At 47.4% G+C, this 27,419-nt stretch overlaps 1 protein-coding gene across 1 annotated transcript in view; it reads left to right on the top strand.

Moving 5' to 3' along the window:
- DNHD1 (dynein heavy chain domain 1) overlaps nt 1–15,061 on the top strand; it is a 71,362-nt gene extending 56,301 nt beyond the window's left edge. The window contains 16 exon segments of the mRNA XM_004717127.3: nt 3,619–3,768; nt 3,966–4,148; nt 4,282–4,713; nt 4,962–5,439; nt 8,922–9,049; nt 9,083–9,242; nt 9,462–9,614; nt 9,817–9,995; nt 10,133–11,098; nt 11,294–11,480; nt 11,691–11,801; nt 11,916–12,117; nt 13,080–13,171; nt 13,341–13,490; nt 13,710–14,509; nt 14,677–15,061. Coding sequence (XP_004717184.3) covers nt 3,619–3,768; nt 3,966–4,148; nt 4,282–4,713; nt 4,962–5,439; nt 8,922–9,049; nt 9,083–9,242; nt 9,462–9,614; nt 9,817–9,995; nt 10,133–11,098; nt 11,294–11,480; nt 11,691–11,801; nt 11,916–12,117; nt 13,080–13,171; nt 13,341–13,490; nt 13,710–14,509; nt 14,677–15,027 — 4,722 coding nt within the window. The 3' untranslated portion in view covers nt 15,028–15,061.
- Nucleotides 15,062–27,419: the final 12,358 nt, after the last annotated feature.

The following is a 27,419-nucleotide window of genomic DNA, read 5'->3' as shown; positions in this document are numbered from 1 at the left end:
TTTGGGGGAGAAAAATGTGGCACAAAACTCAAAATAATATGAGAGACTGGGCTTATTGGTCAGATAGAGATAGAGATAGGTGGAATCCCCAGGACGAAGGCCCTTAGTCACCTTCAGGTCTGGAATTGAACTTATCCCTGGGGCCCAATTTTTGACAAACAATAGGCAAGTCAGTAAAGGGGAGCAACAGTATTAATCAGGTATATACACCTTAGAATAATCCACCATTTGATAACCAAATGGCGCCATTTACCCAAGGACAAAGTTCAGCAAGGTTAGAAAGAAGGAAGAATGGAAAGGGGAAACTGAGGCAGCGGGCTCAGTGAGGGTGCCCTGAAGGGACTGCAGTGAATCGGATACAGCAAACTGAACTGCTGAATGTGAAACCGATGATGTGCCCCGGAAACCTTCAACCAACTCACAAGAAAAAGCTTAATAAGAATAACAAAGAGGTCTTTTGCAGCCAATTTGTCCAGTGCCAATGTAATTTGATTACTTTACAGCTGCTTCCATGAGTACTGTCTGCAGAGCCAAGTAAAATGAAATCCTTGAGGTGGGGGATGGGGGACACAAATATTCTCTCCACTCATCATTATGTTACTTATTGGTTCAGTTGTGGGATTTTTCTTACTTTATATTGAGCTGTAATCCATACTGTAATTCAACAGCAAATACTTCAGGTATTCTTCACTTTCATCAAGCAACGTGTCCCCTGTGTTAAACTTAACATAACCCGTGTATGACAGGTAGTTAAGGAGTCCTTCTTCAATCCTGACACCTTGTTCTTCTTCATATATTCCAATGTATTGATAATACACACAGCATACAGATTGAATAAGCATTGGTGAGAGGACACAACCCTGTCGCACATGTTTCCTGATTTTAAACCATTCAGTATTCCCTTGTTCTGTTCCAACAACTGCCTGTTGGTCTATGTCCAGATTCCAAATAAGCATAATGAAGTGTTCTGGAATTCCCCTTCTTTGTAATGTTATCCATCATTTGTTATGAGTCACAGAGGCAAGTGCGTTTGTGTAGTCGAAGCAGTGGTAAATCTCTTTCTGGTATTCCCTGTTTTCAGGCAAGAGCCATCTGGCATCAGCAGTGAGGTCCTTCATTCCACACCCTCCTCTGAAGCCAGCTGAAGTTATCGCCTTCAGCAAGATTTTACTTGTGTTTGGTATTAGTGATATTGTTTGGTACTGTCTGCATTCTGTTGGATCACCATCTATGGAGTGGGCACAAATATGGATCGCTACCAGTTTGTTGGTCAAGTCGCTGTCTCCCAAATTTCTTGCCAAAGACAAGTAAGCACTTTCAGTGTTGCATCTGTGTGTGAAGATGTCTCAGTGTTCTGTTGACTCCTACAGCCTTGTCTTTTGCTAAGGCCTTCAAGGCAACCTGCACTTCTTCCCTCAATACTATTGGTCCTTGAACACATGCTACCTACCTCCTGAAATGGATGAACTTTGACCAAATAATGGCTCTGTGTATTACTTCCACCTTCTTTCGATGCTTCCTGCATTGTTTAATATTTTTCTCACAGAATCCTTTGACATTGAAAATCCAGGCTTGAATATTTTGAGAAATGCCAAGCATGTTCCCAAATGCCAAGCTTGTCCAACTTCAAGGGTTTGAACATTGCACTCTAACACGTTGTCTTCTTGAGTCACAGCCTATAACATTTTCTATTCCACTCTTTTACTTTATCATTTCTTCCATTCACTTTAGTTACTTGTATGTTCAGGAGCAAATTTCAGAGTCTTCTGACGTCCATTTTGGTCTTTTCTTTCTTTCTTGTCTTGTTCCTGGCCTTTTGCTTTCATGCCCAGTGCCTGAAATTTATTTTGGAAACGGTCTCTAAGCAAGCTAATCTAAAGGTTGACTCACTTCCATTGAGTCAACTCTGATTCACAACAACCAATATGACAAAGTACAACTGCCCCAGTGGGTTTGCAAGACCGTAACTCTTTACAAGAGTAGAGAGTCTCATATGTCTCCCTCAGAGCATTAACTGCATTGCTAACTGTGGGTAGCAGCCCAAGATGGATCTCATTACATCACCGGCTTAGGTAAGATTTAACCAGACACGGAAGCTTAATAAGAAGAAGGTGTCCTGGTCCAAAGAAACAGCAGATACAAGGTCCCAGAGGTAGGGGAACATGTGCCATGTTGGAGGCAGTAAGAGTCAAGATGGCTGCTGACAGAGTAGGGTGCAGGGGCAGAGGAAAGAGATGAAGTTGGAAAGATGAGTCCGGGACCTGATTGTAAAGGCCTTGCAAAACAAATGAAGGGGTGGTAAGTGTTAGGGACAATTATGAGATTTCATTTTTAGAAAACCAAGTAGGTTGCACCATGGAGAATGAATTAGAGTGGATGAAGTGCCAATAAAACTGCTTTTGTTTTGTTTTTTAATGGTGTATTGGTAGCTACTGGAGGCTAGGTGGATGTGGGAATAGGGAGTTATTGCTTAATGGACACAGAGTTTCTGTTGGGGTGATGAAAGATTTTGGAAGCAAATAGAAGTGAGGGTTGACAACACTGTGTGATGGACGCCACATAGTGGCACACTTGAGAATGGCTAGAATGGCACTGTCTGGCTGCTGTAGGTAGTTTACCCCAGTCGAAATTTCAGACTGAACAAAGAGAGAGAGGATGGGTTAGAGGGAGAGTCAAAGGTAAGGCCAGTTAGGAAGCCCTTGCAGAAGGTCAGGGTGCATGGTGGTTGGCAAGGATGTGGCCGATTCAGAAAACATCTCGGACGTAGAATGGAAAGGCCTTTATACAGATTGGGGGTTGGGGAATAGAGGAGGTGGGTTTAGAGTAACCACTAGGCTCTTCCCCTGGGAAATTCAGTGTTTTCTGTTGGCTTCATTTCCTGTCACAGTGGTCTGAGGTGAGGACGACAGGTTCACTGAGGAGGCATAGCTAATATGTTCATTGGGCCTCATGTAGAGCCTGAGGGACCTATAAGCCATCCAAGAGAAGATTTCTTTTAAGTAGCGGATACATAGGGAGGGAGCTCGGAGAGGAATCTAACCAGAAATAGTGATTTGGGAGCTGTTTGGATACAAGTGATCATCAAAGCCATGGGATTAGGGAGGGGGCGTGCAGACATCTAGAGTGATAAGACTGCTGAGGAATCTTTAAGGAATGGAAGAGGAAGAGACATATCCACCAGACAAGTTGTAAGAGGATATCACATGAAAGCTAAGGGAAGAGAATGCTTAAAGAGAGAGGGAGGGGGAGGGGGGAAGATCTGTGACAGATGCCTCCGATGGGTCAAGTTCAGATGAGGAAGGTGGCATACCAATAGGCTTTGGATTCAGCCTGCCTGCTCCTGTTTGATGACAAAACATTTGCTGGAGGGGACGGGGTGGTGGGGTGGGGTGGGGAAGACAATCAATTTGTTTATTTCTAGATGTATGGTTTACAGATTAGGTTAACAGATAATCCCAGGGCTCAGACCATAATTGTAACCAGCTTAGAGTCCAACTTTGTCACCCTGGCTGTCAGGTGAAAAGTGTGTTGGGGGTCCAAGCCCATGGAGTCATCCCCCTGGGGGGTTCCCACTTGGCCCAGGATGTGAAGCTGCAAGACCTACATCTCTGTTCACAGAGCATCAGTGCTCTTCAAAGTCACATAGAACAAGACAGGCTCCTGTACAGACAGCAACTGGCAGAATGCCAGCAGCAAGAAAAGCTCATTGAAAACCTGACCAAGCAGCGGGATGCCCTGCAGGCTCAGCAGGAAGTGTTCCTGGAACAGGTGGGCTATTTGCTGCTGCATCCCCTGCTTAGTCCCTCTCTTGAGGAAAGGATGCTGGGAGGAGAGGATGGGGTGGTCCATTCTAGAGTGCACTGGGGAGAAGAGCTAGGAATGGCTTAAAGAGCGGTCCTTCAGAGGGAATCCCTGCAAACACCCTGTGGGGAAGCTCGTTTCCGAGTGCATGCCTTCTCATTTAGATGGGCAAGGCATTTTTGGGCCCGCTGAGCCAGCTGCAGGTGACTGACTTTGAAGAGCTACGTAGCTATCGCGCACCACCAGAAGCTGTGGTCCAGGTGACCGATGCGCTGTGTGACCTGTTCCACCGTGAACCAGGCTGGGCCAGTGCGAAGCAGCTGTTATGCACTGAGGATTTTTATCAGGTAAGGAAGGTGGGGCACAGTGGAGGAGTGAGAAACGAGAAGACATTAGGGAAGACTTGGTAGGCCTAGGCTGTTGGGTCAAAGTTCAGAGCATCCACATCTTTTTCATCCCCCTCAACACACATCCTCCCAGGAGCTGATGTTCTTCCCCAAGGAGATGATGACAGATGCGGAGCTTATGAAGTTAAGCATCGCTCTGCAGGCTCCCGGCATGAGCGATGCAGCGCTGAGAGCAGTAAGTGTACCTGCAGCACGCCTGACAGTCTGGCTTTGGGCTGTTCTGCGCTATGGGTGGGCCCAGCGCCGGGGAATGCCCACGGGTCTGCTGCTGCGACAAGTGGAAGCTGCACTAGCTCGGGAGCAGACTCGCCTGGGCCGGCAGCAGTTCCAGGCCCACGAGACCCTGAAGCGCAGCTTGGACATGAGTAAGAAGATGGCAGAAGACCAAATGGCCCACAATCAGGTGCTGGAGTCCCTCATTCAAGCACAGTATGGCAAATATTATAAGTGGCCCATAAAGACTACCCTACTCACACCCATGGCCGCCTGGACAACACAGCTGAAGGTAACAACCGCCCTTCCAGATGCCCCCACCCCACCCTGTTTATCTCTGCAACCCTCCCCCATTTATCTGCTCCTCTCTGGACTCTCGCTGTATCACTGTCTCGTTCACTCCACCCCACCCCACTCCCACACCCATGCCACGCTTTATTCTGTGCCCCCGTCTGTTTCTCTGCTCCTCCCCTGCCAAGCCCTCGGAAAGCATCCTCCTCACTTTGCCTGAGTACCATCTGCTCGTCCCTCCCACTCTAGAAGCTGGTAGGCCGCGGCATGACTGTCTTCGGAGATGCCCTCATGTGTGCAGCTGCCATCGTCTATCTGGGTCCTTTCCCACCAGTGCGGCGCCAGGAGCTGCTGCATAAGTGGCTGGCTCTGTGCGGTGGCTTTCAGGAGTCTCTGGGCCCAGATGATGTGGCCCAGGCTCTGAAGCCAAAGCAGAAATATGTCACCACACCAAAGAACCCCCTGCTGCCCACACACTCTCCCTTCAGCCTTCTGTCCTTGCTGAGCTCTGACTCTGAGCAGCGCCAGTGGGACAGGAAGCAGAAGCCCCAGGCAAAGTCTGCCCGCCTGGCTGGACTGCTCCTGCGGAGTCTGACCCACTACCATAGCAGCCGCTGGCCTCTGCTGCTTGACCCCAACAACCAGGCCCTCATCTGGTTGGACCCACTGTCCCGTGGAGGGATGACTTCTTTGATTTCGGACCTCACCAAGGACAGAGGTAAGCACAGTGGTCGTGGGACATCTGAAATGGCCATGTGTGGTTTTCCCTTTCACAATCAACTAAAGACACTAGATATTTGTCGCCAGGATAGCCTAGATGCCACCATTTTCTACTGTATAAATAAATCAGGTGACATTTATACTGTCTGTGTATTACACTGCTCCTAACTTTACATGGCTGGCCACTCTTCCATCTTCTCTGATCTACTCAGGACTTTCGGGAAGCTGGCCAGCAGCTCCGAGTTTTACTGCCTATTTTCACAGTCCCCAGGGCGGCCTGTGACAGGACAATGGAGAAGGCATCTCCTGTTGGCAGTTTTTCTCCCTTAATCATTCATTTCTGTTAGAATGAGTATGGGGGCTTGAGTTTTGCCAGAAAATTAAGTAAATACTGATGTCCTTTTGAAATGAAACACTTTTAATACCCTTACATCTCTCATCATTTTCTTTAGTTTTTTTTTTCTTTTCCTTAGCCGATTTCATTTGTGAGGACCATATTGAGTGCTAACCAATGCCAGAAATCTTGTACACGCCCGTCTTTGAATTTAAACCATACCAGCATGGCTTCTGTGTCTTAGGAATGATTCTGGGGATTCCTCCTATTCTTCCAAGCCTTTGTTTGCCATATCTGCGAAACTTCTGCCTTCACCTCACAGCTGTGACAAGGCAATAGTCTGGCGAGGTGACTCTGCCATGGAACGGAGCCCTTATTGCTTGGCTGGACCCAAATCACTTGGGGAAGAAGGACTGCTCTCTTTGTTACTGCATGTGGAGGAGTGTTTTGGAGGAGCCCGTCTGGAGGGTTAGACTTTCCTGATTCCCAAGCTCCTCCCATATGATATAATTTCTATGCCAGGCACCATGAGGTAGAGATTTTGGTTTTGTACGTATCAGTGAAGCGCATGAATACCTGATCATCAGTGGTCTAGAATTGCTGGATCTGAGCAGAGGAGCTCCCTTCACACAGCTTTTTCTAGAGATTGCTTCTTATCTAAGGCTGCGGCAGTATATATGCTCTAACATCTTCTACTAAATCCACTAATGCTCAGTGGGTATGTGGTCTGAGTCTCATGAGCCAATTGCTTGCATACCACATAACCTAGCGAGCTTCTCAGCAGAGAAAATAAAAAATCCTAATTTTCCCTCATAACGTATAACTCAGGTGCACGCTACGCTGCCAGTAACAAGAACAGCAGCAACAACATCTATCTCACATTATAAAAAAAGTACAGAGATAGCAATTCAGGGTTAATGTAGGACTTCAATGTTTCCTTCAAGCACCCAACTACTTTATATCTTTCTGCTTTACAATCCTAATCATGCTGGCTTATCACATTATAGAAGATGAATGACGTCCTCAAAGAAAATATATTTAGGCTCTACTCTCTACTCGCCCTCATGAAGAGATGACCAAAGATATGGGTGCTATAGCAAAGTGTGGTGAAGAAATCAGATTCTGCATGGCTGTCAGAATGAATAGCTTCTGGAGCCTTAAAGGCTTGTCTTCAAACAACTAGTCATCTAAGTTCCAGGCTTCAACTAAGACCACATGGAAGAAGAACACCAGCCTGTGTGATGCAAAGATTGTGAATAATAAAATCCCAAGGAGGGAATGGTATGAGAGCTAAAATTCTGAACACTCTGTTTACACAAAAAGGCTATTTCTGACAGTGGAAGCTCAAAAATCCATTTGCAGGGTTTCCACATGGATTAAGCATCCAGTGAATCCCATTTGACCATAGTTGGATGTGAATAGCCTTGCTATCCAACAGCATTATAAAGTGGATAATGGCAGATATAGTTAGGCTAGGGGCATAGCAGGGGAGGTTGGGGGAAATGGGAGACTAACAAAAAGGAGTATAAGAAAGAAACCAATGTCATGATGATTGTGCAACTCTTCTTAACAGGACTGAACTATCAACTTGTATGATATGTGAATTATATGCCAATGAAACTATTTTTTTAAAGGCATGCTCCCCAGAACCTGTGACTGTGACCTAACTTGGCAAAAGAGTCTTTGCTATTATCGTTAAAGACCTTGAAATCAGATTATCTTGGTTATCTAGTGTGACTGTAGCAGAAATATCACAGCTGGGTAACTTGAAGAAGCAAATTATGTTCTGACAGTTTACTGGGCATCTGCATTCAGGGCCCGCCTTCGAGGGGAAGGCTTCGTCTCTTTTAGCTCTAGGGAAAGGCGTTTGTCCCATGGTCTTTTAGCATGCTTCATGCAGTGTGCCATTTATCTTCCTCCATTTATATCTCAAAAGAGTTGGACATAAAATACCAATTATTCAAATAGTGCCGCATTGGCATAACAAAGAAAACCTAATTCCCAAATGGGATTATAACCAGGTGTGTTGTAGAATTTACAACGCATATTTCCCAATGATACACTTTCATTTCCTAAAGAGATCATCCTGGATCACCTAGGTGGGCCCTGAATCCAATAACAGGTGTCCTTATAAGAGACACGAGTGAAGACAGAGATACACGGGGAGAAGGCAACGTGCAGATGGGAGCAGATACTGCGGCTATTTCGTCGCAAACTAAGGAGTGCGTAGCAGATGCTGCAAGAGACAAGGAAGGCTTCTTTCTGATGGAAGAAGTGAGGCCCTGCTGACTCTTTGACTTCACACTCTCCGTCTCCGAGAGAAGGACTTTCTGTGGCTTACAGCCACCAAGTGTATGGTAACAGGCTCCAGCCGCTGGGGAAATTAATATGCACCTACAGACATCGTGCTCTTTTTGTCATGGGGGAAAAAAAGTCCACAAGTGTGAAGAGCCACATGGGGCAGGTAGAATTTTGAACCCCAGAACCTTTGTGCTTGGGTGCATGAATATGTTAAATATGTGGCCAAAGAAACTTTGCAGATGTATGACGTTAAGATTCCTAATCCATTGGCCTGAATACAAAACTGTTCTCCTGGAGAATCTTAGTGAAATTTAGTAAAATCACATGAGCCCTTAAACACAAGGAAGGGGTGGGGGATGGATGGTCAAGAGATATTCAAGGAGCCAGGAAGATTCAAAGCACCTTTGGAGACAGAGGGCGCTCCCGGGTAAGTGTGAGTAGGAAATGAGTTCGGCCATCAGGCAGTCAGCCTGGAACAGGGCCCTGAGCTCCAAAGGAGAACTGAAGCCCCAAAGGACATGAAATGAAGCTGATTGCAGAGAAGAGTAGAACCCCACTTTAGAGTAATAGTAACGATGGCTGACAATTATTATTTGCCTCCTGTATACCTGTACAGTGCTTCATGTGTATTCTTAAGTCTTCACAGAAACCGTATTTCAGAACCCTTCACAGAAACTACCTACTCCATATCAACCTCACCAAGCTTACAGATGAGCTAATTGAGTCATAATTGAAGCAACAACCCTAAGGTGTTTTCCTGTGATTCTTCCCTCATGAGACTGAGTTCTTGGTGAACAGGGGCCGGATGTGTTCTCTGAGCACCGGCTCTTTGCATCTTTCTGTCACAGAGGAAGACCTCATGAGCACTCAAGGGAGTGTGTGCAAAGGCGAGACAGGCATGCAAGACGACAACAGTGAGAACAATGAGGACAAGGACAAGACAGAAGAGCAGGAGGCAAAGGCACAGGAAGACGAAGAAGAAGTCAAGGAGGATGAGAGGGAGGGCAAGGAGAAGAAAGAGGACCCAGAACAGGAGGAGAAGGAGAAAGACGAGACAGAGAAGAAGAGGTCAAAGTCAACCACTGAGACTCAGTCTCCACCTCTTCGCCCACTTCAAGTGCTCTCCGGTGCTGACCCAGAGCTTGGTGTACAGCTCCAGGAGGCAGCTGCCAATGGTGAGAACTGCGCCCCCCTACATATTATCCCTCTTTGCCCCCGCCCCCCAATTCTGTATGAGGCCTGTCACACACACTAATGTTACCTCAGCTCCCGGCCGTCCTTCATCCCAGGGATCCTCTCATTAGCCCATCACAGTGAGCGGGCCACAGGCAGACTTGGGGGATGGAGATGGGGGCCTGAGTGTTGGCGTGGTGTGTGGTCTCTCTCCCTCACAGGCATGCCTGTACTGCTGACCAAGATGGAATTTGGCCTAAGGTGCGCGGAACTGCAGTGGTTATTGCAGCGGGAACAGCTGAGCCCACCCCAGGTGCAGCCTGGCTTCTGCCTCTATCTGAGCACTATGCTCCCTCTCGGAGCTTTGGACAAAGGTGAGGCCCAGCAGGCAGGCTGCCAGCACACCACTCTGTGGTCACCGTAGGCCCACGGGACCAACCCGAAAAGGACTTCACTCACCTTGGTCTAGTGTAGGCTCAGATTCCCTGGGCAATCTCCCTGTTCCCCCGCCTCCCCCCTCCCTCTGACTACCACCACCAAAGGTAAGTGGTTAAGCACCTCCCCTATCACCCCTAGTACTAAGTGGTGACTTGCTGAAGGGGCTGAGTGTGTTGGACCTGAGCCAGGACGTGGACCTCCTAGAAGAAAATATGCTGTCTGAAATTGTGTGCCTAGAAAGCCCTGAGCTCAAGACCCACTGGCAGGAACTGAAAACCAGCTTCCTGGATACTTGCAAAGCCGTGGAGGTTGCTGAGGTGCTTGGGGAGGGGGCACCCAAGTCTCTGGGCTGGGATGAGTACTGGAGGGGTTCAGGGGTGGGGGTGGGACTGAGTGTAGCCATATGGGGACTTTGTGGGAAAGGACCAGATTGATGCAATGAGTGGTCATGCAGGAAAAGCTGCTGGTGATGCTGCTGTGCCAGAACACGCAAATTCCGAGACCAGACAAGTTCCTGCGGAACATGGTGAGGATCCAGGCAGAGCTCTGTCATCTACGTGCCAAGAAGGAGGAACTGGAAGAGCTGAGGATGCAGGAGATGGTGTTGTGGGCGCCCTATCAGCACGTGGTCCATCATGGCATGGCTTTGGTACAGGCCCTACGCCCGCTGCAGAACCTGATGCCGCTTTCCCATCTGAGCCCAGATTGCTTCATGGCAACCACCACACAGATTCTGAGCCACATAAAGAAGTGTGAGGCTCAGCCAGGGGAGGACATGGCCAGCCATCTGCTGCAGATGAGAATCCAGGTGATCCGTCAGATGCTGGGCAGCACTGTGGCTGTTCTGGGGGTGACCCGCGTACCCTTGGTGGGTGCCTTGGGGGCTTTGGCTTTGCTGCAAGCAACAAGAAAGACACCAGAACTGGAAAGACTGGCGCTCTGGCCTGGACTAGCAACCTCTCCCAGCACAGGGCACAGCCACCACCTCCCAGGGGTGGCCCGACCAACCTGGCTAGGGCTGAAGGCCTGGCACGAATGTGGGATGTTAGAGATGCTGGCCCCATTTGCTGGCCTGCGGGTATCCCTGGCGGGCCAGTCCGAAATTTGGCAGGCTTACCTGTCACTGTCATCCACAGTGCTGGGTCCTGCCCCTGGGCCTGGGCCTGATCCCCTCAGCCTCCTCCAGAAGCTGATCCTATGGCGTGTGCTGCGACCTGACTGCCTGGCAGGGGCCCTGGCGGACTTCACCACCAGCGTCCTGGGCAGACCTCTGGATGAAACACTTGGTGCTCCCACCATGCCCTTGGCGGCCAGTCGGGCTACTCAACCCATGTTGGTCTTGTTGCCACCGCCTGGCCATCCCACCGCCACCCTGCATCCTCTGACTGTCATCCAGAAGCTGGCTGCCACATACAAGCAGGTTTGGGTATGGCCTCTGGGCCATCGAGCGACTTGGCACTCCTCTGAGTTGGGCTTGGGTGGGTGGGGGTTCTCCCTACCCCTCCGAGTTCTCATGAATCTTTGATGACTCGGTCTTTGAGGACCATTGTGGTGGCATTACTCTGGGGACTCCACTTCATTTTAGTTACTCTGCTATTTGTCTGTTGGTCCACAGGGACAGAAACATCTGCAGGTGATAGCCCTGGGCTGTGAAGCCTGGGACCCAATCCCATTTGTGGTCAACACTCTATGCCAAGCTATGCACAAGGGGTACTGGCTGGTGCTGGATAACTGTCATCTGATGTCCCACTGGCCGCAAGAGCTACTACAGCCCTTGCTGGATCTGTTTGATGCAGTTCAGGGTGAGTCTGCTGCCTGGTTATGGCTTCTGAGAGACTACCCTTCCACTTTCCTGAGCTTGAACTCTCAGGCCCCGTGGCTGGTTTTTCTAGTGCCAAGCGTAGTCCGGATGGCTTTCTCAGGGAGTCCTGACCCCGTCAGCCACAAGCCTGATCCTCAGACCTGTGTCTGAGCCCTTGCTCCAAGCCTGATTTCAGCTCCATATCCCCTAGTGGTCTCCGACTTGGGTTTGGAACTTGTGGAAAGCACCAGCATGCCCATCGTCCACAGGGAGTTCCGTCTTTGGCTTATTTTGCCTGCGGAGGCCATTGCTTCCTTGCCAGGTGAGGAGAACCCTGCCCTGCCACCCCCCTCCCCCAACAGGCTCTCAATGAAGAAGGCAACTTGCTTTGCTGACTCAGCCCTCTCCTTTCTTTCCATTTCTCCCCCACCCCCAGTTGTGCTGACTCAGCACTCCTTGCCTGTTTTCTGGAACCAGTCCCTGGAGTTAGGCTGTGTCTTGAAGGACAGCATAGAGCTAGCCCAGCAAGGATCCTGCATGCCACCCCTGACCCAGACACTGCCTCTGTTTTTTCTGCATGGCCTCTTGCTCCACCGGCAGCTCTATGGGCTGAAGCTGCAGGCACACAGAGGGCGCTGGTGAGTAGCCCAGTGAGTCAGCCTCCTCAGTCAATGTTCTTCAGCAAAAAAAAAAAAAAAATCTTCCACATGTTGAGATGCTTAGATAAATTTCCTTCTGGGGTCTCCTAGGACTTTGGGAATCTCACTTTGAACTGAGTCTGGAAAGCAGGTTGGGATGAGGCCTCTCTGGAAAGCTAGAACTAAGCTTAGGAGGCAGGAGAAGGCTTGCGCGTGGCTGAGTGGGCGTGCTGGAGGACGAGGAGGGAGAGGTAGGGTTGACCAGAAAGAAGGGCCTTTTCAGCCATGGCAAGAGGCCTTATTTTATTCTGAGAACCACAGGAAGCCACGGAAAGGTTTTAAGTGAAGAAATGGGATTTCATTCATCTGTGACAAAGACCAGGCTGGCACTGGTGCCAATGGACACTAGCCGGGGCGGCGCAAGCAGCAAGGTTTAGGAGGCTGCGGCAGTCGTCAAGGGAAGAGAGCATTGTATTGGTGATATGGGCACCCTGGGTGGCACAAATGGTCAAGAGAGGCTAGCAGGCTATTGGAACCCACCAGAGGAGTCCTGGAAGACAGGCCTAGCAGTCTGCTTCAGAAAGGTCACGACCTTGAGAACCCTACAGAGCAGCTCTGCTCTGTACACAGGGGTCACCCCGAGTCAGCTTCAATGCAAGACAGCTGACAAGTCCATTCACAGCAAGTCACAGTAGGATGGAGAGTGAACACAGGGTGGGGTGGGGGGTCAGTACAGAAGAGGGAGGAGTCAAGGATGGCTTCCAGATTCCTGTCTGGGGCCTTGGGTGACTGATGGGTGACACTCAGTCAGTGGGTGAAAAGACTTTGTGGGGAGAAGTCCTTTCTGTTTGAAAGCAAGCTGTACCTGAGGTGAGCGCTCAAGGCTGGGGAGCTTGGGGACAGACTTGAGAGCCTTGGCATTTGGATGGTATTGGAATCCCTACTTCCTGCTCCCTTCCCAGGAGTCAAGACACTCTGACCCACGTCCTTCAGACCCAGGGCCAGCTGTGGGCCTCTCTCAGCAATCCCAGGGTAGCCATGCAGGAGTTGGCCGGTGAGACTCTGGTCACCCCCCTTACAGTCAGACATCAGCCCCCACGATGGCCTGGAAAGAGGTGGGGCTGGGGTACTGAGAGACTGGGGCAACACTCGCCAGTTTGCTTTAGGGTGGAGAAAAGTGGAGGGTGTGGGCTGGAATTGAGGGGCTCTGATGTCATCCTCAGTCTCCGTGTTCTATGGAGGCCCTGTCGGGGACATCAAGGACAGGGAGACTCTGATTAGCCTCACTGGAGCCTGCCTGAGTTCTGTCAGTGGGAACTGGACCTACCCACAAACACCCCAGCATCTGCTGGCCACTCTCATGCCCAGCCCAGGTAAGTGACAATCTGTAAACTGTGTTGTGGTGGGATAGGGAGAGGGCAGCATCCTGCCACCCCACCGGTGGTGGACATCAGTGCCAATAAACGTGTTTACAAAGTGGCAATATCCCCACATTGTGGGGGTTGGGGGTGGGGTCCAGCCAGAAGGCCTCCTCACTTTGTCTGAGGTTAGGGGTGTCCATCTGTCTCTCACACCTCACCTCCACCCTCCAGAGCTGGGGGAGCAGGATGCTATCGCAGAGTGCAAGGCCCAGATGCATCTCCTGCCCACACCACCCGAACCCCGGAGCTGTGGACTAAGTGCAGGCCCCCAGGCCTGGCTGATGCGACGCCGAAGTCGTGCTCTCCTGAGCGAGCTGCAGCGCAGTTGTGGGACTTGGGTTCCCGGGGTTCCCAGGGTCGCCCAGCGTGCGGAGCGGCGGCTGCGGCACCGCCTCGTGCAAGTCTCACGTAGGCTGGAGGCGTTGCGGGATCTCCTGAGCGAGGGCGCTCGCCAGAACAAGTTGGGAGCCTGGAGGTCGGTGTTGGGGCCCACGGCGCAGAGCCCTCTGGAGGGCTTCCTGGAGTCGGAGGTGCTGGAGCTGCAGGAGCTGGTGAGCACTCTGCAGTGCGACCTGGCCTGCCAGCTGGAGCAGCTGAAAGGCGCGCCCCCGTGCGCCTCTCGGCGCTGTGCCGCGGTGGCCCAAGCTCTCTGGGCTGGCCGCCTACCGCCACCGTGGCGACGCCACGCGCCAGCAGGCCCCCAGCCGCCCTGGCACTGGCTGCGACAGTTGTCCCGCCGTGGGCACCTGCTGACCCACTACCTGAGCGGCAGCGCGGACGCCGATGTACCAGAGCGCACCTTCCACCTGTCAGCCTTTGGCCACCCGCGGCGCCTGCTCCTGGCCCTGCGTTGGGAGGCTGCCTTGGACCAGTATCCGTCCGGCTCGCCTGGCCCCGCGAGCCAAGGTTCCAGCTCCACGCACTGCGTGCAAAAACGCCAGGAACTAACCAGCACCCCACTGCATTTCAGGGTACGTGCATCACCCTTCCGTCCCCGATTCGCGCCCCACACAGTCCTTGACTTGCCTTACAGTTTTCCCATCACTCCTCTTCCTGATCTTGACCCCGGGGGGCCCACGCGGTTCTCCTCTCCTGCGCCAAGATCGCTCCTAGCCTGGCCCCACTTTTTCTTTGGCAGGTGGAGAATGGCCCCAACCCCACGGCTCCAGAGGCAGGGCTGCTGCTGACGGGGCTGCAGGTGCTGAACGCCGAGTGGGACCCGCTAGCTGGGGCTTTGCAGGACAGTTCCTCTGGCCAGCCCAGCCCTCTGCCTCCGGTCAGCGTCAGCGCGCAGGCCCAGGGCGCCAGCCACCTGCCAGCTCCAGGGGGTCTGGCTGTGTACTCCTGCCCTGTGTACATGGAAGGGCCCCTCGGGACCACTAGGCTGCACAGCAGGAACATCCTGACACACATGCTCCTGCCCACGAAGCTCAGCCCAGCCACCTGTGCCCAACGGAGAGTTTATGTGTGCAGCCCACCCCTACCCTAAGCCCACACCCACAATAAAGCGGCGACAGACTGCTGAGAATTGCAAGGAGTAATGTGTGTGCACACCTAGGAAGTGAAGTACTGAGGGGAGAGCCCAGGGTGGGCACAACTGGAGGGTGGGCAAGAGGGAGAGGAGGTAGAATAGGATGAGTATTCAACAACTAGGGAGAGGGGGAGTGGACACACTGAAGAGTCGGGTCTGGATGCTTGTCATGTCCCCGAGAGGAAGACCTGACAATGATTAACACCTAGAACCCTCAATCCTGGTCCAACTCTACTGTGCTCTCCGTATTGTGTTCATCCACAATCGTAATGCTTTAAACTTTTTTTATTCGAATGGCATTATTGGGAATACCTCCATCCTGCTTTACCAGTCGTTCCATCCCTAGTCTCTGAGTGAGTCATGCACACAAGATCCAAGGTCCTTTGTTAACTCAGCAGTTCTCTATTGAATACCCCACTGAGTCAGGCATTTCTCCAAGAACTAGTGAGACTTTTATGGAGAGAGACATATGCATAAGTAAGCTTCATTTTTGTTGACATAGAAAATAAAACAGGGTGATAAGGTAGAGAGAAGCTAAAATGGAGTACATAGTTCAATATGATGTTGGGTAAAGAATTGAGTTTGAGAATTTATTCTTTGCCCTGGTTCCTGAGAAATAACCTCAAAAAGTAGAGAATTTCTCTGTGTTTGAAGAGAAATTCTGTAAGAGCTATTCTCGCTTCCAGGATTTCCCCTCCTAAACTACTATTTGGAGTCAGTAAGGCTGTGAGTTTCTTCTACTTTAGGAGTTAGAGGTAGGGTGGAGTTAGGAAAACCCCTTTAGACACAAAATCACAACTCTAACCCATTGAAGTTGGGATCTTTTAAGGGTAAATTCTCAACTTTCCACCTGCTTTTGATCACATTTGAGTGCCTTGATATTCTGGTTTAAGTTTTGTTCAGATTTTATACCTAACTGTAGGATCAAAGGGCTTGGAATCAGGAACTAAGACCCACATTTACACCTGTAAACATTCTTCTCATGGTAAAGCAAATTCTCCCCAGAATTATTTGTGGTACTAGTAATTTGCAGATAACTTAGATGTCTGTCGCTGGGAGAATAGATATGTCCTAACCATGTTCTTTGGACTACTAACCAGATGTCACATGCAGTCCCCTTAGTATGTGCAAGGCATGTACCAGATTTTAGGGACACAGCATTGAGAGAAATAGATCAAGTCCCTGCTCTCACTGAATTTACATTCTATTCTTGGGAGAATCATATAAGCAAATAGCGCAATAAAAAAAGGTGGTAAGTTCTTTAGGGAGTTGACATTTGACCATCAGAGACCTGATTGAAGTGCGGAAGTGAGCCACATTGATACCTGGGGGAATCGGAGTCCAGGCAGATGGAAGAGTAGGTACAATGAGCAGGCCTACTGGGCTCAGTAAATAGCAGGGGAATCAGACAGAATAGCTGAAGCAAAGAAGGTTAAAGAGATGAGTCAGGAGAGGTGGTTAGAATCAGATAATTTAGGGCTGCACTTTATTCTGAGTAAGACGGGAAGGCATTAGAACATTCTGAGAAGAGGAAACTGAGCTATAGGTACATACAGCAATGTGTAGCATTGTGTTGAGTGAGAAAAGATAGCGGATCATTGATGTTCAGGCATAAACATATAAAGTGCTATCTATGCAAAATATTATCAAACTGATCTATGCTAAAAGGATAATAATCAACTAAGGACTTTGTTAGAAGAATCTGAGCTTAATTTTATATAATGAAAATAATTCTGTCATTACATTGACCAAATAAGGAAAAAATTATATGATCTCGATTTAGAAGTATTTGATGATTTAATTCATGGTAAAAAAAATACATATATAGAAAACAGAAAGGGACACCATTAAACTGACAGTGCTTCCAAAATCCTTACTGAAATTATCATACTAATAAGGACTCGTTGGAAGACTTTGTTCCTGGAGTTTGAAAAATGAGACAAGCACACTCAGCAGCAGCATGTCACTTGACCATAGGAATGCATCCCCTGGCCAGGGGAGCAGACAAAGAAAAACATCAGTGAGATAGAATTGGAAAGGATGAAATAACCTTGTGGTTCTTCTGAGAAGATATGAGTGTGTAAAAAATTTTAAATCTGAAGAAAAATCATGCTGTTGTTGCTGCTGTTAGTGCTATCGAGTCGGTTCTGACCCATAATGATGTTCGTTTTGCACAACAGAACGAAACATTGCCCGGTCCTGTGCCATTGTCATAATGGTTCCTATGCCTGAACCCATTGGTGCAGCCACAGTGTGCCCCCATCTCCTTGAGAGCGGCCTTCTTTTGGCTCCCTCTCTACCAAGCTTGATGTTCTTCTCCGGGGACTGGTCTTTTCTGACAACATGTCCAAAGCATGTACAACTAAGTCTTGCCATTCTTGCCTCTAAGGTGCACGCTGGCTGTACTTCTTCTAAGACAGATCCATTTGTCCTTTTAGCAGTCCGTGTATTTTCAATATTCAGATAAATTATAAGGATTAGTCAATGAAGTTAGGAAGGCTGCAGCTCCACAGCAAAAACTAGTTGTATTTTAAATATACAGGTAGCACACAATGAAATTTTAAAGATTCCATTTGTACTTCTTTAAATGCCAAGAAATAAATATAACAAAAGATGTGCAGGACATTTCTTCTTTCTTTTTTAATCATTTCATTATCACCATCCATCCATCTATTGTGTCAAGCATATTTGTCCATTTGTTGCCACATCATTTTCAAAACATTTTCTTTCTACTTGAGCCCTTGGTATCAACTTCTTTTACTCCTCCCCCACCCTCCCTCTCTCATGAACCCTTGATAATTTATTTTTCTTTTTTTCATGTCTTACACCAACCGCTGTCTCCCCTCACCCACTTTTCTGTTGCCCATCTCCCTGGGAGGGGGTTATATGTAAATCATTGTGATCAGATCCCACTTTCTCCCCCCACCTTCCCCTTGCCCTCCTGGTATTGTTACTCTCATTATTGGTCCTGAGGGGCTTATCTGTCCTGGATTCCCTGTGTTTCCAGCTCTCCTCTGTCCCAGTGTACATGCCCAGGTCTAGCCAGATTTGTAAGGTAGAATTGGGGTCAGATAATAGGAGGGGGGAGGAAGCATTAAAGAACTAGAAAAAAGTTGTATGTTTCCTCGGTGCTATACTACACCCTGACTGGCTCATCTCTTCCTTGTGACCCTTCTGTCAGGGGATGTTCAATTGTCTACAGATGGGCCTTGGGTCTCCACTCCACCCTCCCCCTCATTCACATCGATATGATTTTTTTGTTTGGGGGCAAGACCTTTCTTTACCCATAAATTTTGACACGTTATCTAGAGCAATTAGAGAAACAGACTATATTGCTGTTGTTGTTGGGTGCTGTTCAGTTAAATCTAACTCAGCGAACCTATGTGCAACAGAACAAAACACCACGCAGACCTGTGCCATCCTCACAATTGTTTTGCTTGAGCCCATTGTCTCAGCCACTATGTAAATCCATCTCCTTGAGGGTCTTCCTCTTTTTTGCTGCCCTTCTGCTAAGCACGATGTCCTTTTCCAGGAACTGGTCTCTCCTGATACATAGCTAAAGTATGAGAGACGAAGTCTCACCATCCTTGCTTCTAAGGGGCACTCTAGCCATCCTTCTTCCAAGATCTATTGCTTTGTTCTTTTGGTAGTCCATGGTACTTTCAAAATTCTTCTCCAGCATCGTAGTTCATTGCATAGATTTTTCTTCATTCTTCCTTATTCAATGTCTAACTTTCAGATGCATATGAGACGAATGAAAATACCATGGCTTCCCCAACCAAATGATTTTTTAAAAATACCATGGCTTGGGTCAGGTATACCTTAGTCTCCAAAGTGACATCCTTGCTCTTCAACACTTTACAGAGCTTTTGTGCAGCAGATTTACCCAATTCAAAGCATCCCTGATCTCATGACTGCTGTTTCCTTGAGCATTGATCGGGGAGCCAAGCAGGATGAAATCCTCTTCCACTTTTCATTATGCTCCAGTTGTGAGGATTTGGGGTTTTCTTTACATTGAGTTGCAATCCCTGATCTTCATCAGCAAATGCTTCCAGTCCTCCTCATTTTTAGCCAACAAAGTTGTGTCAACTGCATGCCACAGGTTGGTAATAAGTCTTCCTCCAATCCTGACGCCACGTTCTTCATATGGTCCAGCTTCACCGATGATTTGCTCAGCAAACAGATTGAATAAGTATGGTGAAAGGATACAACCCTGACAAACACCCTCATAATTTTATCTTATTTCATTTTTTGATCAATAGGCACAAAAACTGTTTAATTAATAGCACTGTCAATTACTATATATGAGCAACCAAAATAAAGCTGAAACCCTAGTTCACAATATAGCAAAATCAATTCCAGGTAGATTTATAACAAAAATGTAAAAGCATAACAATAAACATTTTTGAAGACTGTATAGAGAAATTTTTATGGCCTTAGAGTGGGGAAAGAATTTTTTTCAGTTAACAGTTTTATTGGCATATAATTCACAAACTATACAACTCAACAGTTCAATCATATTAAGAATAATTGTGCAATCATCACGATCAATCTTAGAACATTTTCTTCTTTCTTGTACTCATTATTAATTCCCCACCCCCAATCCCAACTTCCCTGCCTTAATAACCCTAAGAAACAATCCAGGTACTGCCCTGGATTTCATTTAAAGAAAAACATATAAAGCACAACACAGTGCAACAGAAACACAACAACAGTAAGAGATCTAAAACAGAGGAAAACTGCAATAAAAAAGAAGGCAGAAAATAATAAAAACTAGGAACAATAAAGGGGAGAACAAACGATAAGGTGATACATTTTAACTATATCCGCATGAATCCATTTTCTAATGTGCTGTGTCTGATAGTAAGGCCACTCATATATGCCTGCTCAAGTGTCAGAGTGGACGCACCAGAGGCTTAATCCACTTGGAGACCCTGCAAATGGATTTGGGGCTTTCACTGTCATCCATAGCCGCCTTATGCACATGATATTAATGATAGTTTGATCATTTCTGCACTCTATGGAGTCACCTTTCTTTGGAAAGGGAATAAGTTTGAATCTCTTCCATTTGGTTGGCCAAGTCTTCTAAATTTCCTGGCATAGACTAGTGAGTGCTTCCTGTGCTTCATCAGCGTGTTGAAACATTTCAATTCCTGGAGGCTTGTTTTTCAGCTAATGCCTTCAGTGCAGCTTGGACTTCTTTCGAGACCATCAATTTTTGATCATGTGTGATCACTTGCAATATGTATCATATAGACCATGGAGTTGGAAGATTCAGTATTATACATATAACAATTCTCCCTAGACAGTGGAGGTTTTTAAATTTCCACAGTCAAAATGCAACTGATAAAATCATAACTTCCTGGTGTGGACCCTGACTCCCACCCCACAATTAAGATTCAAATTAACAGGATAGGTGAACAGTGTTGCTTCTGGAAAGATAATTAGATGTTTGAAAGCCCCTTGACAAGAAATGACAAAATACCCATTTATAAACTATCAAGGGCTCATGTGGGAGAGGGGAGCGGGGAGGGAGGGGAAAAATGAGGACCTAATGTCGGGGCTTTAAATGGAGAGAAAATGTTTTGAGAAATGATGTACAAATACGCTTTACACAATTGATGTGTGTATGGATTGGGATAACAGTTGTATGAGCCCCTAATAAAATGTTTAAAAAAAAAAATTAAAAAAAAGAAAAAAAAAAAAAAGAAAGCCCCTTGAAATAAACAAGGTTTTACATAGCATCTGGGATCTTAAAGGCTTGAAGTCAAACAAGCGACCATCTAGCAGGGAAGCAACAAAGCCCACGTGAAAGAAGCACACCAGCCAGTGTGATCATGGGGTGTCAGTGGGAATAAGTATCAGAAGTTCAAAAACAAGCAATCAAATTGACACGAAGGAGCATTGGCAAAGTGGAGACCCAATGTCCACCTGTGAGACAATTGGACAGTCCTTCACAGAAGGGGTACACAGACATACGATATATCCAGGGTGCAGTAGAGCACTGATGAAACACATAACTCTCCTCTAGTTCTTTAAAATTTCTTCCTCCCACTATTATGGCCCTAGTTTTACCTCACTAATCTTGCTAGACCTGCATTAAGGTCTTTTGATGCATGAAATCCAAGATAAATAACCCCCTCAGAAACAGTAATGGGAGTAATGATCCCGGGGGGGTATGGGAAGAAAGAGGTGGGGGAGGGGGAACTGTTAGCAATGATGATTATATAACCCTACTGGAGGGGAGTGGACATCACAATTTCAGGTGAATGGATACATTGGAAGATGTAAGTTATGGCAAAAAAACCACTACAATAATATAAAGGGCTCTAGGGGATGGTAGGATGGAGGAGGGAAGGGATATCAAGGAGTTCAAGAATTAAGAAAATGTATTGAAAATGATGGCAGCAACTGCACAACTATGCTTGATCTAATGTACCTATGGATTGTAATTATATATGTAAGAGTTCCTAATAAAATGCTAAAAAAAGAAGAAACAAACAAGGTTTTGTGACCTTGCATAAGCTTAATAAGATGCTGAGAGAAGACACGAAGACACCCCAAAACTCACTAACACAACTCTCAGATTTATTTCTTGTTCAAAGCACATTGTTAGATGTTACTGGTCAGGCAGCTCTCCTCCAAGTAGTGATTCACATACTAAACTTCTGACTCCCCCTTCAAGAGATGTGCTTCCGCGTTACCCTGGTGGGCAGGTCTGAGTACATGGAGTAGGCTTATTCCGCTGTCTTCTCACTTTCCATTGGTGACAACTTCCCACATTACTCCATCGAGATGCAAGGGAGCTGGATATGTAGTTTAACTTAGTGCCCAAAACAAAGGAAATTTGGGAGGCATTGATCTAGCCCAGCGTTTTTCAACCTGTGGGTCTCACCCCTTTTGGGGGTCGAATGACCCTTTCACAAGGGTCGCCTAAGACCATCAGAAAACACAAAAACATTTCACAATATATAATTACATATTGTTTTGTGATTAATCACTAAGGAAATAGAATATAAGGATCATGAAAATATACCCTGCATATCAGATATTTACATTATGATTCATAACAGTAAAAAATTACAGTTATGAAGTAGGAACAAAAATAACTTTATGGTTGGGGGTCAGTACAACATGAGGAACTGTATTAAAGGGTCGTGGCATTAGAAAAGTTGAGAACCACTAATACAGCCAGTTTCTCCCACTAAGAAAAGGTTATATTGGTGGGGAGAGCTGGAAGATGAAAATGGGAAAGATAGTCGAGGAAGATGGAACAGCAAGTGTAGATTGAAGCAAAATAAAACCTGAACTGCTTAAGGAATTCAAAGAAAGCCTATATGGACGAGGTTTTGTGGGAAAGGGTAGGGTTAGGTTACGATGCAGTTAGAGAGAGGCGTGGGCAAGACCACAAAGGACTAGTCATGAGTCTATATTTTATTTTAGGTCAGAAGAGTCCGGTGAATGAGTTTGGGCAGCCACATGACAAGTCTGATTCACATTTTTGAAAGATCACTTAGCTGTGTGGAAAAGGAATTGCACTGGGGGCATCTGTGGAAGCAGTGAAACCAGTAAGCAGGTGTCTGTGATGGCCAAATGTCCCAGAACCAGCTATCTGGTCCGCGAAGTCAACTGGAAGGGAGCCAAGCTGGGGAGGAAAAGCTCGGATTACTGTTTTCTTTCTGAAAGCTGGAAAGGCCTTTGTGCAATTACAGAAACAGTTTGGAGGGGAGTTGTGCCTCTGCCAAGATCATGGTGTTTCTTTTGGAAGTGGGCTGTATTACAGGAAGAAAAGCTGGAGCGCACCAATAGTTGCAAAAGCCATACACACCCCCTTGGAGATCTCTAGAAGGGATGTTGAACAAGCATGAGGCATAGCTTGAAACCCAAACGCACCTTTATTTTTGTATCTCATCGCCTCTCTGAACATTTATTTGGGGTGCTTTCTCCTCCCCAGGAGAGAAGCTGCAACAAGCATGTGCTTTTCCAACTCTCTCTTTGTACGACGTGCCATGGTCAGTTGGAGACACAAAGACAACTGGGAGGCACAGTGTTGAGCAATAAAGCCCCTGGGTCGTGGTTTAAAATATCCTTCTCCCGGCCCTGGCTCAGCCTGCACTGGGGGAGGGCATCATGATCCTTATATTCTATTTCCTTCACCTCCTCTCCTAATAACTGTGGCCTGCTCTTAAGTTGTATTGCAGAGAGGAGAAACAGCGAGATGAAGCAGTTAGTTCTTAGCTAACTAGTTGGCTCTGTGCTTTCTGGGCCTGGCAGATAGCTACAAAGGGCATCCCTACTGTGCCCTCTCCTGTACTTCCCTTGCCCTGGGTGGATGCTGCTTTATTCTAGGACATTCTCTACAACTCCTTCCTCCGCCCAGAGTACGCTCCTAGCTTCTTTGCCCTGAAGTCTCTTGCCTCTTCAAGTGGACCCATTGGAGGGAACCCATTGTGGACAGAATCTTCAAGTGGACCTGTTGCACAGAACCCCAGATCACCCTTTACTTTTTCCACTGCCACACAGAAATGCAGGCTAATGCAAAAGCAGCAGCGCTCTTCTTGCTTCACATGTAAACAGTTGGTGAGCCTGTGCTTTCCCTCACAATTTCCAAGGCGGAAGTCATTCTCCAGGTTCCAGCTCCCTGAAGGGTCCCTGTGGAGCCTACTCACTAGCTTGAAGGGCCTGGGTTATGACAGCCTCGCTGTGTGCTGTCTCACGGTCACATTTCTCTGCTAAGCAATCGTGAACTTTCCTCCTCCCACACTATCCTCTGTCACCTCTTACGCAAGGACCTTGAACCAGTATGCTGCCAACAATCATACTATATGCTTTAGCTTCCTAGGGCGTCCAGAAACAGATTACCACAGAGTGGGTGGTTAAAAACAATGGAAATTATTCTCCCAGAGGGCTGGAAGCTAGATGTCCAAATTCAAGTGTATGAGTGAAAATCCTTCTCTCTCCCAGCTTCTGGCAGCACACCTTCAACCTCTGCCTCTATCTTCACATGGCTGTCTTCCGGTGTCTCTATCCAGGGTTCTAATTCTCTTCTAAAGACACCAGCCATAGTGTGTCAGGCCCAGCCCTTCTCTACTGAGATCTCTCGTGAGCGAATCACAGCTGCAAAGATGGTATTTCCAAATAAGGTCACATTCACGGGTCCTAGGGGTTGGGATTTCAACATTGTCTTCCTAGGGGATGCAATACAGAAAATTCTATTTTCCTCTCGTGCACAGCTCTCAGCCCCCAGCATTGGTGGAAAAATTAAGACAAAACAACCCAGCACAGCCATTATCCAGCTTCCAAGCCACCTACCCTTTCATGGGTCTCCGTCACTTACTCTTACGGCCACACGCTACACTATAGAGCTACTCTGCTTCCAAAATTACTAATTCGAGTGTTCTGGTTTCTGACTACTGTCTCCTGTCCGTCACTTGTTCAATCATTCCCAGTGCAACCTACTCCTGTCTTCACGTTTCCGCCTGTTCAACAAAATGCCATGGTCCATCAGAGCAATCACTTTTCTGCTAGTGGCCTGAAACGTCTATTTGTTCTCATTCAGTACTCACCTCTCTCACAGGTACGCTTAGATTCCTGAGAAGGCAGAGGGAAAACAAAACAAAAACACCACTGAGCTGATGGACAGAACTATAAATTCACAAACAATACTATGAATTCAAACACATTACTCCAGATTCTTCAGCAGGCCTCACTACACCGCAATCTGACTTCACCTTCACCTGCACCTGTCAAAAGTATTTGATGACTGATAAATTCTTCCTCTATAAAAAAAATCTTCCCCTCAAGCGGCCATCAAGCTCAGAAGCAACAAAGCCCACATGGAAGAAGCACACCAGCCTATGCAACCACAAGGTGTTGAAGGGATCAGGTATAAGGCATCATCAGAACAAAAAATCTTACCATAGTGAATGATGGGGGGGGCATGCAGAGTGGAGACTCAAAGCCCATTAGTAGGCCATTGGAGATCCCCTTGCAGAGGGGTCTCGGGGAGGAGATGAGCCAGTCAGGATGCGATGTAACAACGATGACAAATACAACTTTCCTCTAGTTCCTAAATGTTTCCTCCCCGCTCCCATTACCATGACTCGAATTCGACCTTGCAAGTCTGGCTAGACCAGAGGATGTACACTGGTACAGATAGGAACTGAAAATCCAGGGAATCCAGGGCGGATGAGCCCTACAGGACCAGTGGTGTGAGTGGCGAAACAGGGAGGGTAAAGGGAGAGTGGGTAGGAAAGAGGGAACCGATTACAAGGAACTATATGTGACCTCCTCCCTGGGAGACAGACAACCGAAAAGTGGGTGAAGGGAGACGTCAGACAGGGCAAGATATGAAAAAATAACAATTTATAAACTATCAAGGGCTCATGAGGGAGGGGGGAGCGGGGAGGAAGGGGAAAATGAGGACCTAATGCCAGGGGTTTAAGTGGAAAGAAAATTTTTTGAGAATGATGTACAAATGCGCTTTACATAATTGATGTGTGTATGGATTGCGATAACAGTTGTATGAGCCCCTAATAAAATGTTTTTTTAAAAAATCTTCCTCTATCTCTGACCCACCTTCTAATCTTCCTCTACTTTTACACATGAATTTTCCATTACTTATGCACTAAATGCTACTTGGAGTTATATTCTCAGCCACTGTGTCGACTCGTCATCTTACTCTGGATAGCTCATCCACTCCTATGACTTTAATTGCCATCACTAGCTGATCACTTCCCAATTCCTACCACAAACCTCTCCTATGACTTGGATGTTTACTTTCCAGTGTGCACCTGCAACAGCATCTACGTTTTCTTGCTGTCAGTGGCATCACCAGCTCACCCAATTGCTCACGCCAGAAATCGGAAACTTACCCCAGACTCCTTTCCCTTTCATCACCTTCCAATACCCAACCAGTTCCACCAACGAATATTCTCCTGTCAACCTCAATGCCTTCCATCGCCACTGGTCAACAGTGCCCTCACCTTGTTCTAGGTTCCTGTAACACAGTGGTTTTCAACCGTCCTAGTGCTGTGACCCTTTAATACAGTTCCTCATGTTGTGGTGACCCCCAACCATCAAATTATTTGTATTGTTACTTCATAACTCATTTTGCTACTGTTATGAATTGGGCAACCCCTGTGAAAGGGTCATTCGAACCCCAAAGGGGTCTTGACTGTCAGGTTGAGAACCGCTGCTGTAACACCTCTGCTCTCATCAATATCAATCGGACCCAGGCATCCCTTATCACCGCTTAGGTGAGCAAGTGCCTGAGCTCTGGGAATACGATAAATAAGGCCCAAGCACCTCACAGTCTGATACCTAAAGCAAACACAAGCCAGTATTAAATGCTGCAGGAGCACTCTGCCCATAGTGCTTTGGGAGTTCTGATGAAAAACGAATTCTGCTTTGAAAATGAGGAAGTAACAAACCATTAGGCTGTTAGAAAGGGTGAATAAAGTTCTGCCCAGGTAGGTACATCGTTCACGAAGTCCCTATTTGTGAGACTGCCTGTTGTCAGGTGCCGTTGAGTCAATTCCAACCCACAGTGACCTCCATAGCTTCCGAGGCTGAGATCTGCAGGGGAACAGATCACCAGGTATTTTCTTCCAGAGTGCCTGCTGGGGTGAAAGCTGACCTGTGATTAGCAGCTGAGTGCTTCACCATTGTGCTATGATTCCTTACTTTAACCACACAATTTCGAACCCCCACATCAGTACTCATGGCCCTTTCAAGGTAATTTGCAACCATGCATTGACTAAAAAAAACATTTGAGTGGCTCAATCGCACATGTTCTCAGTTGAGACTGACAAGGTGTGGTAGTTACATAATCTAGTGTCAATTTTAGAGGATTACGAGTGAAGGGGTGGAGTCTGGCCTGTCAATCAAGATATAACCAATGAGGCCTCTGTGTTCACATGGCCTTCTCCTGCGAATTCTGGGTAGTACTGTATTTCCTCCTTGGAGGTGGGAGACACCCTCGCCCTCTGCTCACTCCCTGTGAGATATCCCTGAGAAGCCACATGGACCTACCCTGATGCAGCCAGAACCCTAGACCTAGAGAAGCCATGTGGACACCCTTGCCAGTACTGAGATGCTTACAGTGCCACTGGATCTACAAGACTTCCCACCCATTGGCCTGTGATCGTCCTGCATTCAGCATCATTGCATGTGTTTTATGAATCTGAAGAGGACTTTATAGATTGGTGTCGGACATATGGGCTAATATCAGACTTATGGACTTGATCTGGACTGGGCTGGGACGTTTTCTCAATGTTCAATTGCTCTTGTATATAAAGCTCTTCTCTATTCACATGAGTCCCCATGTTTCTCCAGTCTACCCAGACTAC

This window comes from Echinops telfairi, unplaced genomic scaffold, assembly GCF_000313985.2.
Source record: "Echinops telfairi isolate 266 unplaced genomic scaffold, ASM31398v2 ScPeMD7_41;HRSCAF=154, whole genome shotgun sequence".
In the NCBI taxonomy this organism is placed as follows: Eukaryota; Metazoa; Chordata; class Mammalia; order Afrosoricida; family Tenrecidae; genus Echinops; species Echinops telfairi.
The sequence above is the reverse complement of the archived record's forward strand: the minus strand, read 5'-3'. Positions and strand labels throughout refer to the sequence as shown.